Source organism: Neofelis nebulosa, chromosome 3 (genome assembly GCF_028018385.1).
Source record: "Neofelis nebulosa isolate mNeoNeb1 chromosome 3, mNeoNeb1.pri, whole genome shotgun sequence".
Classification (NCBI taxonomy): domain Eukaryota; kingdom Metazoa; phylum Chordata; class Mammalia; order Carnivora; family Felidae; genus Neofelis; species Neofelis nebulosa.
Genome location: NC_080784.1, coordinates 191052512 through 191064756, shown reverse-complemented (window position 1 = coordinate 191064756; position 12245 = coordinate 191052512). Strand labels below are relative to the sequence as shown.

General features: G+C 42.0%; 1 protein-coding gene across 9 annotated transcripts in view; it reads left to right on the top strand.

Annotated features, from left to right (window-relative positions):
- SLIT2 (slit guidance ligand 2) overlaps positions 1-12245 on the top strand; it is a 374128-nt gene that overhangs the window by 359782 nt on the left and 2101 nt on the right. For all 9 annotated transcript variants that reach the window (XM_058722984.1, XM_058722986.1, XM_058722982.1 and 6 more), the window contains 3 exons: positions 5162-5316; positions 10726-11017; positions 11222-11433. In XM_058722984.1, coding sequence (XP_058578967.1) covers positions 5162-5316; positions 10726-11017; positions 11222-11433 — 659 coding nt within the window. The remainder of the gene's footprint in view (positions 1-5161; positions 5317-10725; positions 11018-11221; positions 11434-12245) is intronic.

The window sequence follows — 12245 nt, the reverse complement described above, 5'->3', positions numbered from 1 at the left end:
TGCAAGTGTCATTGCCTTACATGTGACTCTTACTGTATGTTCAAATATATAAGTCCCTTTTTTTAGTGCATTTTTATTTAAATTAGGTAATTTGCCTCCAAAGCACTTACTAAAATCTAAGTATGCTTGGTCAATCAATTATTTTGTAAGACATCCCTTTGAAAACTTGTATGCACCTGCATTAATACCTTTAATCCCTGGGGCACCTGGGTGGCTCAGTCAGTTAAGCCTCTAACTTGGGCTCAGGTCATGGTCTTGCCATTCATGAGTTCAAGCCCATATCGAGCTCTCTGCTCTCAGCAGCAGAGCCCTCTTCAGGAACTCTGTCCCCCTCTCTCTCTGTCCCTCCCCTGCTCTTACTCTCTGTCTCTCTCAAAGATAAATAAATATTTAAAAAATAATAATAGTACCTTTAATCCCCTTTGATCTCCTATTCCTTTTGATTTGAAGAGGTAAACAGGGAAATATTTTATCACCATCTCCACAGATGAAGTATCTTCATCCCAGAGATAATCAAGATGAGATGACCAGTTGAATTGGTCTGGCTTCTGATTCCTATTTCATTGCACAGAATATGCCAACAGATTCTTTAAATTTTTAAGGGGAAAAACTAGAGCTCATATAAGCCAAGTAAACTGTTTGCCTTTATTAAACTACTGAAATACCTTAAGATTTAAGGTCAAGATAGAAATATAAAAATGTCATGTTGATGCATCCTACATTTAAAAAAAAGGGAAGGAAGGAAGGAAGGAAGGAAGGAAGGAGAAAAGAAAAAAGAAAAGAAAAAATCATAGGCAAGTTAGAGCCTCTCTTCTTTTAGGCTCTGAGTTTTTAAACTCTTTTTCTGTAACAAAACCACAAAACATAGTTGAGTAACTGCTTTGTTTTCATACATCCACTGAGAAAATCAAGAAAACAAAATCTCAGCTAATAGGCAAGTGTAGTAAAACTAAATGCATACTAATGGTAATAAATTTGATGTGTGTTCCCAGTGGAAAGTCTCAATGTTAAGTGATTCACTTGTGACTCTCATGAGTCATCAACTACACAGTTCCCTCGGGAGTAGTGAAAGAACATATCAATACTTCTCAGAACCCAAAAGGATGTTGTGCATTGTGAGTGGATAGGTAAGAATGACCGGGATAGACTGTAAAATCGATGATGGCTCAGTAGTATCTTGTAACAACTGATGTGTTAGTCACTGCTTTTATTTTAAATGGTATAGAGGCAAAGGATTTCTGGACATCCCCTGGTTAATCTCCTGCTTCAAAGGGCAGCATGAAACACCAATTTAGAATATTCTTAGCTCTCAAGTACACTCTTCAGGCTCATACACACAGTATCATCTTAATGAGCAAAGAATCTAAAAATATTAATTTCACACTACTTATCTGTCAAAAGACCATGGTGAGGCCTCATTTAATTCCAGGGAAATATAAATGGGATTAAGTTTAGTGATAACTTTGGGGAGGAAAAAAATCTAACCAGTGTAAATTTCACATATGATTGGGAAAATAGAATCCCATTCCATGTTTGAAATCTATGTACTTTATATGTCTTCTCATAACGTTCAGACTCGAATTATATGATTATGACTTTGAGGGCGACTGGGCGCCTCAGTCGGTTACAAGTCCATCTTTGGTTCAGGTCCTGATCTCATGTTCGTGAGTTCGAGTCCCGTGTTCTGTCAGCACAGAGCCTGCTTCAGATCATCTGTCTCCCTCTCCCTCTGTCCCTTACCTGCTCTCACTCTCTCTCCCTTTCTCAAAAATAAACAAACATTTTTTTATAAGATTATTACTTTTTCTTTTCTTTTCTTTTTTTTTTTTTTTTTACAATTCGATGATTTCTGGTAAATGTACCAAATTGTGTAACCATCATATAAGTGTTTTTTTTTTTTTTTCATAGAACGTTATTCTTGGGATATTTGGGAGAAAAACCACCTATTAGAAGCTTGGTAGTGATGAGAACACATGCCATTTGTATAGTACTAATTACTTTTCAGGTTTTTTTATTGTAAATGTGGCACGTAATAATTAAAAATGTGTACTCTAGAAGCAGGAACCCCAGCTTCAAATCTGTTTTAGCAGCGGGCTTTGCCCCCTTGAGTACCCTAAGTGCCCGGTTGTTAGGGTTGTTTTGATTCTTAAAAGAGTTATTACATGTGAAGTTCTTAGAACAGCACCTGGCCGATAGTCTGGGCTAAGTAATTCTTTGGTCTTATTATTTGCATTTCCCTGATGAGGAAAATAAAACAGAAGAACGACTTGAAGTCACACTAATCCAATGTCACACATCTTAAGGAGGACAGACTGAACCAGATTTATCTCCCAGTATTTCCTGCAGAATATGACTACCGAAAAATCCAAATTTTTAAGTAAAATTCATCTTTCGGATGTCCTTCCCTGGGTCTGCTTGAAACCTCTTTACTATACCCATAATTCAGTTAGTAGTGCTAAAAAAACTGTATGTTATTGTTAATAAAACTCCCTCGCATTTCATTTACTTAACATGCATCTATTGAGCATGTACTCTTTATCAGAAACTTTCCTGGATACATTAAGGAATACAGAAATAAATAACACATGGCTTCTGCTTTGAAGTAGCTTACTCAGTTATACTGCATCAAACACTATCTTTAACGATGGCATGCCAGCGTTGATTGTCTAAGACTGATGTGTGACCAGGAACCCATTTTCTAGTACAAATGGGACTTTTCTTTGCAAATGTAAAGAAAAAAGCAAGTCCCATGTTAATATTTATGACTTAATCAAGGTCAGTGCTCATAGAGCAGTCATAGAAAACCACTTACATATTGTATATGATCACAACAGAAAAAGCAATTAATTGGTCCCCACTCTCTCTATGCACATCTTCATTTTAATAGTTTGTGTAAAACTTTTAGTAACTTGAACGAGATATGCCCCCAAAGAAGCTGTTATATTTCTGCTAGTCTTTAGCATTATTTTACAGTTAACATCAAAAATAAAGCTAACTAATTTCTTCCTGAAGAAGATACTGAAATAATACTGGATTATTTGTACGATGATGGCGGTGGCAGTGATGGTGATGCCGATACCTAACTTTTAACTTTGCACTTTCTATATGCTGGATGTCTCACTCTGCACTTGTAAAAAAATATATATTTCATACGACCTCAAATTAATCACCAGAGGGTGAAATATATATTAACATTTACTGAAGAGAAGACTGAAGTGTATAAGCAATTAAGTAACTTATCTAAGGTCAAACGTTTCATAAATACAAGACCAGGATTCAAATCCAGGTTCATCTGACTCTAAAATCTGTATGCTTACCCATTAGCTAATAATACCATCTGGTATATTCCTTTAGAAGACAATCCTATTTAAGACCAGTAGCAGTTGGTATCCAACTTTTTTAGTGAATGATTTTCCTGTATATTGTTTCCTCTGTTGATTTTAATGTTATTGAGTGTTGGGACAATTAAATCTGCAGAAGATAAAAACATTGATTGGCAGACTTAATATTTATCATTCAGATGATATCTGAGACAAATTATCAAACATCTTTGTACGTGTGAACTCTTGCAACCATTTAAAACCAGAAAGCTTCAAATATTTTCACAGTTCTGCAGAATGGTTTAGAGTGTGGTCAAACCACAAAAACTTTTTATTCTGTGTTGGCAAACAAAGGGATATGATTAGACACCTGTGGTGAGAACCATACAGAAATGTCAACACATTTTTTTTTCTGTTATTTTCCAGGTGTGGCCTATTTGCAAACTTAAATATCAGTACCCAGAAATTTAAGCAATCAGCTTGTATAGGGAATATTAAGTATGCACAGTTTTTCTATCACATGCTCCCATATTTCCATGTTTGAGCCTTTTTTTTCCCCATCTTCCTAGTTGATATCCCAGCATATTGGGTCTTTAATATTCACTACTTACTTTTGGCCCCAACTTCCATTATGCCGTATTTTGCCCCCATGGTGGGAGGTTAATATATTCATGACACTGCCATGTATCAATTCTTGTTTTCTTCATTGGCCCCATGCTCCTTTTTGCTGTTAACCCATGTGTTAGATTTACAAGCACACTTCACAGCCATATAGCACCTGCCTAGTAATTGTACCCCAGTTCATCTTATTTTAACTCCCCATTTTTCATTTATCTTTGTTTCTTAATCTTTTTGTTTTTAGCCATTTTGTGAATTTCCATATGCCCTCTCAAATTCTGGAATGACTGTTAGACCTGTCCCTTAAAAGTAATAGAAAACTGAAGAAGCATTGTCAACACTACTGGCTATGACTGTGTTAAGCATTCCATTGAATCTGTTACTCTCCACTGAGCATAGACTTCTTCACAGTAATCTCATTTGATGGCCATCCCTCTGAAAATGCAAGGAAGGGAAGAGTGTATTATCAGTTAATACATTTTACCAAGCACAATGATCCCACCAAGTTGATTCTTCCTGTATCTGTGTGTGTGTTCGGGTAAGTCTTACTGTGCAGCATTTAAAAGATCAAAGCCAGTGATAATCTGTAGAGGATATTTGGCACCAGCGTGGGTTCTTTGTCTTAAATACAATTTGGAGTAACAGTATCTAGAAAAACAAAACTTTAGTGGCATCTAAAAGCAAAAGAATAAATTATCCTTTATAATTTCTACATAGTGGAAGAATATGACTAGAGAGTGAGTCAGTGTATCCATTTCCACCCCTCCCAATGGGAAAACAAGCTTACTTTGTATCCATTCCTAAAAAGTAGAAATTGATTGTACTTCATCTTCTATCTTGAAATCAACTACTAGTGTTTGTCTTTATTAATGTTAGATAGGAGTATCTTTTTCCTAAGAAGTGCTTACTGAAGTTTGTATTTTTTTTTTTTAATTTTTTTTCAACGTTTTTTATTTATTTTTGGGACAGAGAGAGACAGAGCATGAACGGGGGAGGGGCAGAGAGAGAGGGAGACACAGAATCGGAAACAGGCTCCAGGCTCCGAGCCATCAGCCCAGAGCCTGACGCGGGGCTCGAACTCACGGACTGCGAGATCGTGACCTGGCTGAAGTCGGACGCTTAACCGACTGCGCCACCCAGGCGCCCCTGAAGTTTGTATTTTAACTTCTTTTTGTTAAAAAGAAGAAAATTGAAGCATTAGTTACGTTGCTTTTTCTTTGTAGCGTGGAGACGATCAATGATGGAAACTTCCACATTGTGGAACTACTTGCCCTGGATCAGAGTCTCTCCCTTTCTGTGGATGGAGGGAGCCCCAAAATCATCACCAACTTGTCAAAGCAGTCGACTCTGAATTTTGACTCTCCGCTCTATGTAGGAGGTAAGCTCTGTTGCAAATCCAGTGGGTCCCCAAGATCTGTGATTCTCAGCACAGACTAATTCTGAAGTTGTTGATTCCTGGTATTGTGGCCATTGACCAATAGTGATCAGCCATTGAAAGATGGACAGCATGGATAGAAAAGAAAGACCCCTGGATATGTGTTAAGAGACCTGTTTTGTGCCTGTCTCAGTCCATCAATAACCGCTGCTGTGGTTGGACAGGTTCTTGTGGTTCGTATTATGATTGCAAAGTGCCCTTTAGCAAAAACCATCAGAAAATTTTGGAGAAAAATTCGAGGTTTATTATTTAACAAGAGCTGAAAATTACACAGCACACCTGAGGCCACACAGCAAGGTCTTAGGGAGAGAGAGAGAGAGAGAGTGAGAGAGCACACACGTGAGAGCAATAATGCATGGGCCTGGGATGCTGCTTTTGTTGGGGTCAAGACCAAGCTATAAAGAAAAAGAAAGTTCTGTCAGATGTTATCATTTCATATTATCTGTGCTACCAGTTGCCAACTAATTTAGATAATAGGATAATTATTAACCAAATTGAATGATGAATGAATGAACAATGAATTAAATGTGCAACTTGTATGGCGTAACAGGAAGTACTTCTGCTGAGCTAAGACCTTAAGGTGAACAAACAAGAAATAGAGTTGGAAGGGTAGACTAGGGATTGGAACAATAGAGTGCAGTTTCTGGACTTTTTTTGTTTTAAACCAACAAGAAGGCAGACGAGGAAGAGATGAGGAACAGAGGTGTGGGCAAAGTTCTGAAGGAGTCCAGAGGAGAGGACCCACAAAGAAGAGAACCTTCCTCTGTGTGTGTGTGTGGGCAGCGGGGGGTGGGGGGGAGCAGGTGGTAGAGTGGGGGGCAACTGTAAGCTGGTGGTACAGAATTTCAATTTTCAGGCAAAGGAGCAAGAAAGCATGTGATATTGAATTGAGTTGCATTGAATTAAATCACATTGGATTGAGGTGAATTGACTGATAAAATTAACTCATTTTAAAGGTAAGTAAGCTAAAGCTCTTGAGCAGGTCAATGTAAGTGATTTCCTCAGCAGGACGGGCATTTTCACAAAGTTTGCATTATTTCCTGCCAAATAGGAACCTTGGGATTCTACATAATTATGTTAACCCTTCCAAGACGTTCTTGAAAATATTTTTGGAATTGTCCTGAAAGTTCAGAGCACCTGTTTTTTTTGTAATTTTCAGCAGAAGATCTTAACACATTGAAAGACTTTTTGAATTGTTAGGAACCATTGGTTATTGAGTACCTACCATATGCTAAGTTAATAAGCATAAGAATAAGTTAATAAGAATAATAATAAGTTAATACATGCATAAACGTTACAAAGTTGAAGAAGTATCCCTTCTTGCCCAGGGGAGTAGGGAAAACAGACAAGTCTTCAAGTAACCATAGTAGGTTGTAACACAAGGATTACAGAGTGAATCTGCTCAGCAAGTTGAATGATGTAATTGCTTCATGATAATCACAACTAGGAGATTCATTTAAAAATAAAAGCCTGCACTACAGTTAACAGCCATTATGTTGGGATTGGTAAAGCAGGTCACAGATGTACCTGTGGTTTGAGGGAAAAGAAATTATACTTACTGAGCACATGCTATGTGTCCAGCACGATCCTCAGAGACTTTAGGAAGTAGGTATGATTTTGTTTCATAGTTCCTAAGGGACAGCCCCAAGGACTTTACAAAACTCGTCCCAGTTCACAAAGCTATGAAGTAGTAGAGACCTCATTTGGGTCCAGGTCTGGTCTGTCTGACCCCAAAGCCATCTATTTGCACTGCCACTCGCTTTTTAACATCAAGCAAAAAGGGAAGCCATCTGAGTTTTGTGGCTTTTTGTTTATTTCTGGACTTGTCTTACACTTGATTTATTGTGCTTTCATCAGAAACCATTTCACTGAATCTTTTAAAACCCCTTTACAATGCAGTGGGGGGGGGGGGAGTACAAAATGGGAGTGCTTAGGTCAGAACATTTTTCAAAAAGGGGGGAAAAAGTTCTACATTCATTCCAAACTGAAAAGTGCCAATCTTTCTAAAGATGGAGGGTCAGGAAGAATCCATATTGTACCTCTGTCCATCCAGGCCTTAAGGAAACCACCTCCAATCTAGCCTCACTGCTAGAGAACACCTGGGTCCATTTCCTTCCAAATCAGAGCCCAGTCTCAAGGGTAATTCAAATTTAAAAAAATACAACATAATCATAAGACCACATCCCTGGGTTCTGTGTGGCCAAGGCAGGAGAACCCGAGTTAGCAAAAGAGAGTGACATACCTCAGTTCATCTTTTTCCCCAAGTTTGAAAAGGTGCACTCCCCAAGGCCAGCCTGGAGGCGCTGCACCCCATGCCTTAGGCCCACCTGCAGAAGTGTTCTTCAGTAAAACAGGGAGGCAGCTCTCCCTCCCAGGCCTTATCAGCTACCCATGACATAGGCTTTACGTAACACAAAACAACAAATTTTTCTGATTTTCTATATAATAGTCTAAACAGAATGTGCATTATCTAATAGAATTGTTATAAGTTAGGAACTGCACTTAGAGACTCCTCCATGAATCACACATCTCGTCCTCTTGCCGCCATTGGACAGAGGACCCCAGTCTTGACCCTTGATTTCTTTATTGTCATGTTGAAACATGTACAGCTTGTTAAAGTTAAAAATGGTCTACCAAGTTATCTGTTGTTTGGTAGATTGATTGAATTACAGCTATCGTCCATGGCATAGAGGAAAGGCTAAAAGCAGAAAATCAACATGGGTCTACTTCTGTTTTGTTTTTTTTTTTTTAAGTTTATTTGTTTATTTTGAGAGAGCACATGAGCACGGGCAGGGCAGAGAGAGAGGTAGAGAGAGAATTCCAAGCAGGCTCTGCGCTGACAGTGCAGAGCCCTATGTAGGACTCAAACTCACAAACCGTGAGATCATGACCTGAGCCAATACCGAGAGTCGGACGCTTAACTGACTGAGCCCCAACATGGGTCTTCTTCTGTTGGTAAATTCAGACCTGGTTCACTGGTCAGAAATGTGCCAAGCATGTGAAAAGGTTGAGTCAGAATAGCTTTAATTCTGTGATGTCCTGTTCAAAGTAAATATATGTGTGATATATCATTTTCATTTAAAAATTATTATAATCATAGCTAGATCTTATATAAGTGTTAGCTTTGGGAATGAAAGGAATACATTTACTAATTGTTTCTTCCTGCCATGGAACTTCACTGGTATTTAGTCTTGACATGTACACGTAGGTGTATTGGACCTGTATCAAAATAAGCTATTAAAAATAGTTTGGAAGTTCTTTTTAAATGTGTGAAAAAGAAGACCATACATGCATGGTCTATAGATACGATTAAATTGGAAGACCTTCTCCCAGACCAAGGAATTTTTTTTAACTTGTGCTTTCCTGGAAATGGTACCTTTCATTCTTTTGACCTGCTCTAAACAGCAACTCAGTTTCCAGGGCCAAATGGACATAGACTAAAAGTCTGAAGTTATGGAACTTCAAAGCCAACACAGCTAATTCAGTACTTGTCAAAGTGTGATCACGGAGCACCTACATCAAAGTCACCCTGCATGTTAACATTTAGATCCCTGTACCCCAAGCCTTCCTACCAGTCAGAATCTCAAGGTGGGGAGAGAACACGGCCCGGAGCCACCTCCCAAACATGGACCTGTCGTGGTTCTTATGTATGAAAGACTTGGAAACAACTGCTCTGGTCCCTCCATTCATGTTCTACATGAGAAGACCAAACCCGAGAGAGGTTGAAAATGATAGGCTCATGGGGTGTCTGGGTGACTCAGTCAGTTAAGTGTCCTACTTCGGCTCAGGTTATGATCTCATGGTTCGTGAGTTCCAGCTCCGCATCGGGCTCTGGGCTGACAGCTTGGAGCCTGGAGCCTGCTTCAGATTCTGTGTCTTGTCTCTCTTTCTGACCTTCCCCTGCTCATGCTCTGTCTCTCCCTCCCTGCCTCTCAAAGATAAGTAAACATTTAAAAAAAATAAAAAGAAAATGATAGGCTCATGGGCACACAGACCAACAATAAAAACTTTGACTTCTGGCCTAGTGACTCTGTACACCAGCCTGTCTGCTTTTGGTACCTGCTAGAACTCCAAGGCGGCTCCTCTGAATACAGACATGGTGCTGTCATGAGTCAGGCCCCAGGGAGTGTGAGGGTCCTGGTCTTTCTAAGCAGCAAACTCTCTGGAGAGTAAGAATGGAGTCTTCCCCAGCCTGTGCCCTCCAGCCAGTAGCTCGGAGCACACAGCCAAGCACAGTGAGGGTGTGAGTGCTGCGGAGGACGTCAGCCGCCATGAAGGCCTCTGGCTCCCTCCCCTCACCCCACTGCAGTCTGGACGCTTGTCTCATGTAGGATCCCATCCAGGAACTATTTCAGGGTCTGGCTTAGGCCATGGAAAGATTCCTCAGTTTTGCCAAATGAAGGTTACCAGATGACTGTCACTACTGGAACTTATATATGCAAAGATTGCAAATTCTGTTTTCAGAGGAATTTCTTTTGTATGTCTGGTTTCTTGGCATATGAAGGCTTCACTCTCCATTAGCAAGAAAATAAAAATGATGTCAATGAGGTGCTGTCATGACAGGAAGCATGGGAGCGTTTTTCAGATGCTGACATCCACAACTGGGCTCAGGATGTTGCCAGTGCTGAGCTGAATTGGTTCCCAGCTTAGAATTTGGCAGGGCCGGGGTGAAAGGTTGCAGCTTTCACCCCCTACGACTGGACGGACAAAACCGCTATCTAGAGATAACGGGGTTCACTCATCAGCGGAACTGCAACCCGCTCCTTAACTGGGCAACACTGAGCGTGTCACCCAACTCTCACTGTGCCTCCCGGAGCTGTCGGCTTCCAGGGTGTGTGTCCACGTTGAATACGTCGGTGGAGAGAAGGGGGACCACTGATCTCTCCCCCCATTCCTGATCCTGCCTTTAGCCTACAGTAGCTACACTTTGAGGTTTTATGTATTTATGCCTCTGGGTCAGGTTTGATTTGAAACAAATGTTAAAAATTAGAGACTGACCACCAATGAATTTGGTTCTTTATTCTAGTTGCGCATTAGAATTGCCTGGAGCATCTTCCAAAAAGGCAAATCAAAACAAGGAAACACCCTTCTCCTCTCCCTCCCCTCCCCTGCCCAGATAATGTGACCTAGTAGGTCTGCGCTGAGGTTCTAAGCATCAATATTTCTTCAAAGATCTCGTATGATTCTAATGTGCAGGCAGGGAGAGAACCACAGGACTGGATGCCCATGGTCTCTAGCTGTCCTAAAGGAGTGTCACTGACTCCCACCCTGCAGGAAGACCTAAACGGGTCTGGGTGGCAAATGGCTGAGGCTCCCCCGAAGAGCCGACTGCTGACCTGTGTCCCTCCACAGGCATGCCCGGGAAGAACAACGTGGCCGCGGCCCTGCGCCAGGCCCCTGGGCAAAACGGCACCAGCTTCCACGGCTGCATCCGGAACCTTTACATCAACAGCGAGCTCCAGGACTTCCGCAAGGTGCCCATGCAAACCGGCATCCTGCCAGGCTGTGAGCCGTGCCACAAGAAGGTGTGTGCCCACGGCACGTGCCAGCCCAGCAGCCAGTCGGGCTTCACCTGTGAGTGTGAGGAGGGATGGACCGGGCCCCTCTGTGACCAGAGGACCAATGACCCCTGTCTGGGAAATAAGTAAGTTTGGGCTGCTTGGCAGCTACACACACATACCCCAATCCTCCAAGCAAAACCCAAGAAGGGAGGGAAGGAGGGGGAGAGGGAGAAGAGGAGGAAGTCGGCGCATTAGCACATCTCCTTCGTATTCCTCCCATGACCCTTTCTCCATTCTTATCCGCTCTGCCTGATGCGTTTGTATTCCCATGTTCCTCCTCGCTGTAGATGTGTGCACGGCACCTGCCTGCCCATCAATGCATTCTCCTACAGCTGTAAGTGTCTGGAGGGCCACGGGGGAGTCCTCTGTGATGAAGAGGAGGACCTCTTTAACCCCTGCCAGGGGATCAAATGCAAGCATGGGAAATGCAGGCTCTCAGGACTTGGGCAGCCCTACTGTGAATGCAGCAGTGGATACACCGGGGACAGCTGTGATCGAGGTAAGCCACCTGCCTGGGACCCATCCTTGGGACCCAGCAAGCAAGAGGACGCCTCATCTTTGAAAAGAGAGAAAGGGAGACACACGCACACGCACATGCACACGCACACACACACACACACACACACACACACACACACTCACTCACAGGAGTGATCTGAGGAGCACCAGGTCTGTGTCTGGCTTAGAGTTGCTGCTGGTGATTTATTTCCCAGTGGTGTGAGGGCACCAGATGTAAAGTGTCCTCAGCCTCCACAGCGGGATTTTGCACCGCCTCCACACGTCTTCTCTGATGTGCCGTGAAAAATACTCCTTTTTACCTTGTGTAGCAGCACGCTTACTTCCCTCGCTTCTTCCCGTTACCTGCTGTCCCCATCCACATATATTATTAATTCGTCTCTGGCACAGAGGGGAGGGCCCTCACCGTCCTGCTCCAGCTTTAAGACAGAGTCACCTTTGACCTTAGAACCAACCGATTCAGCACAGCACAGCACAGCACGCAGGTGAGAGGGAGGGAAACGTGCTGACTTCTTGGCCCGCCTTCTTCTCCTTTGCGTGATCGGAACGTGCCTTGCCTCCAGCTGGCGCGCACTTCTGCGTGTGCATCAGAGGGACGAGACAAGAGGAACGTGCCCGTGGAAGCTTTTAGCAGATGTCTCTTTTTGAACTAGTTCATACTAGGGTAATTTATGAAGTCAGTGGAATGTTACTTGTATTAAGTAACAGATTGAATGATATGAAACCCCAGGTCTAATAAATTAAATTGCACACTCGCGGGAAACTGCTCCCTGTGGTAAACAAAACCAGCTGTTC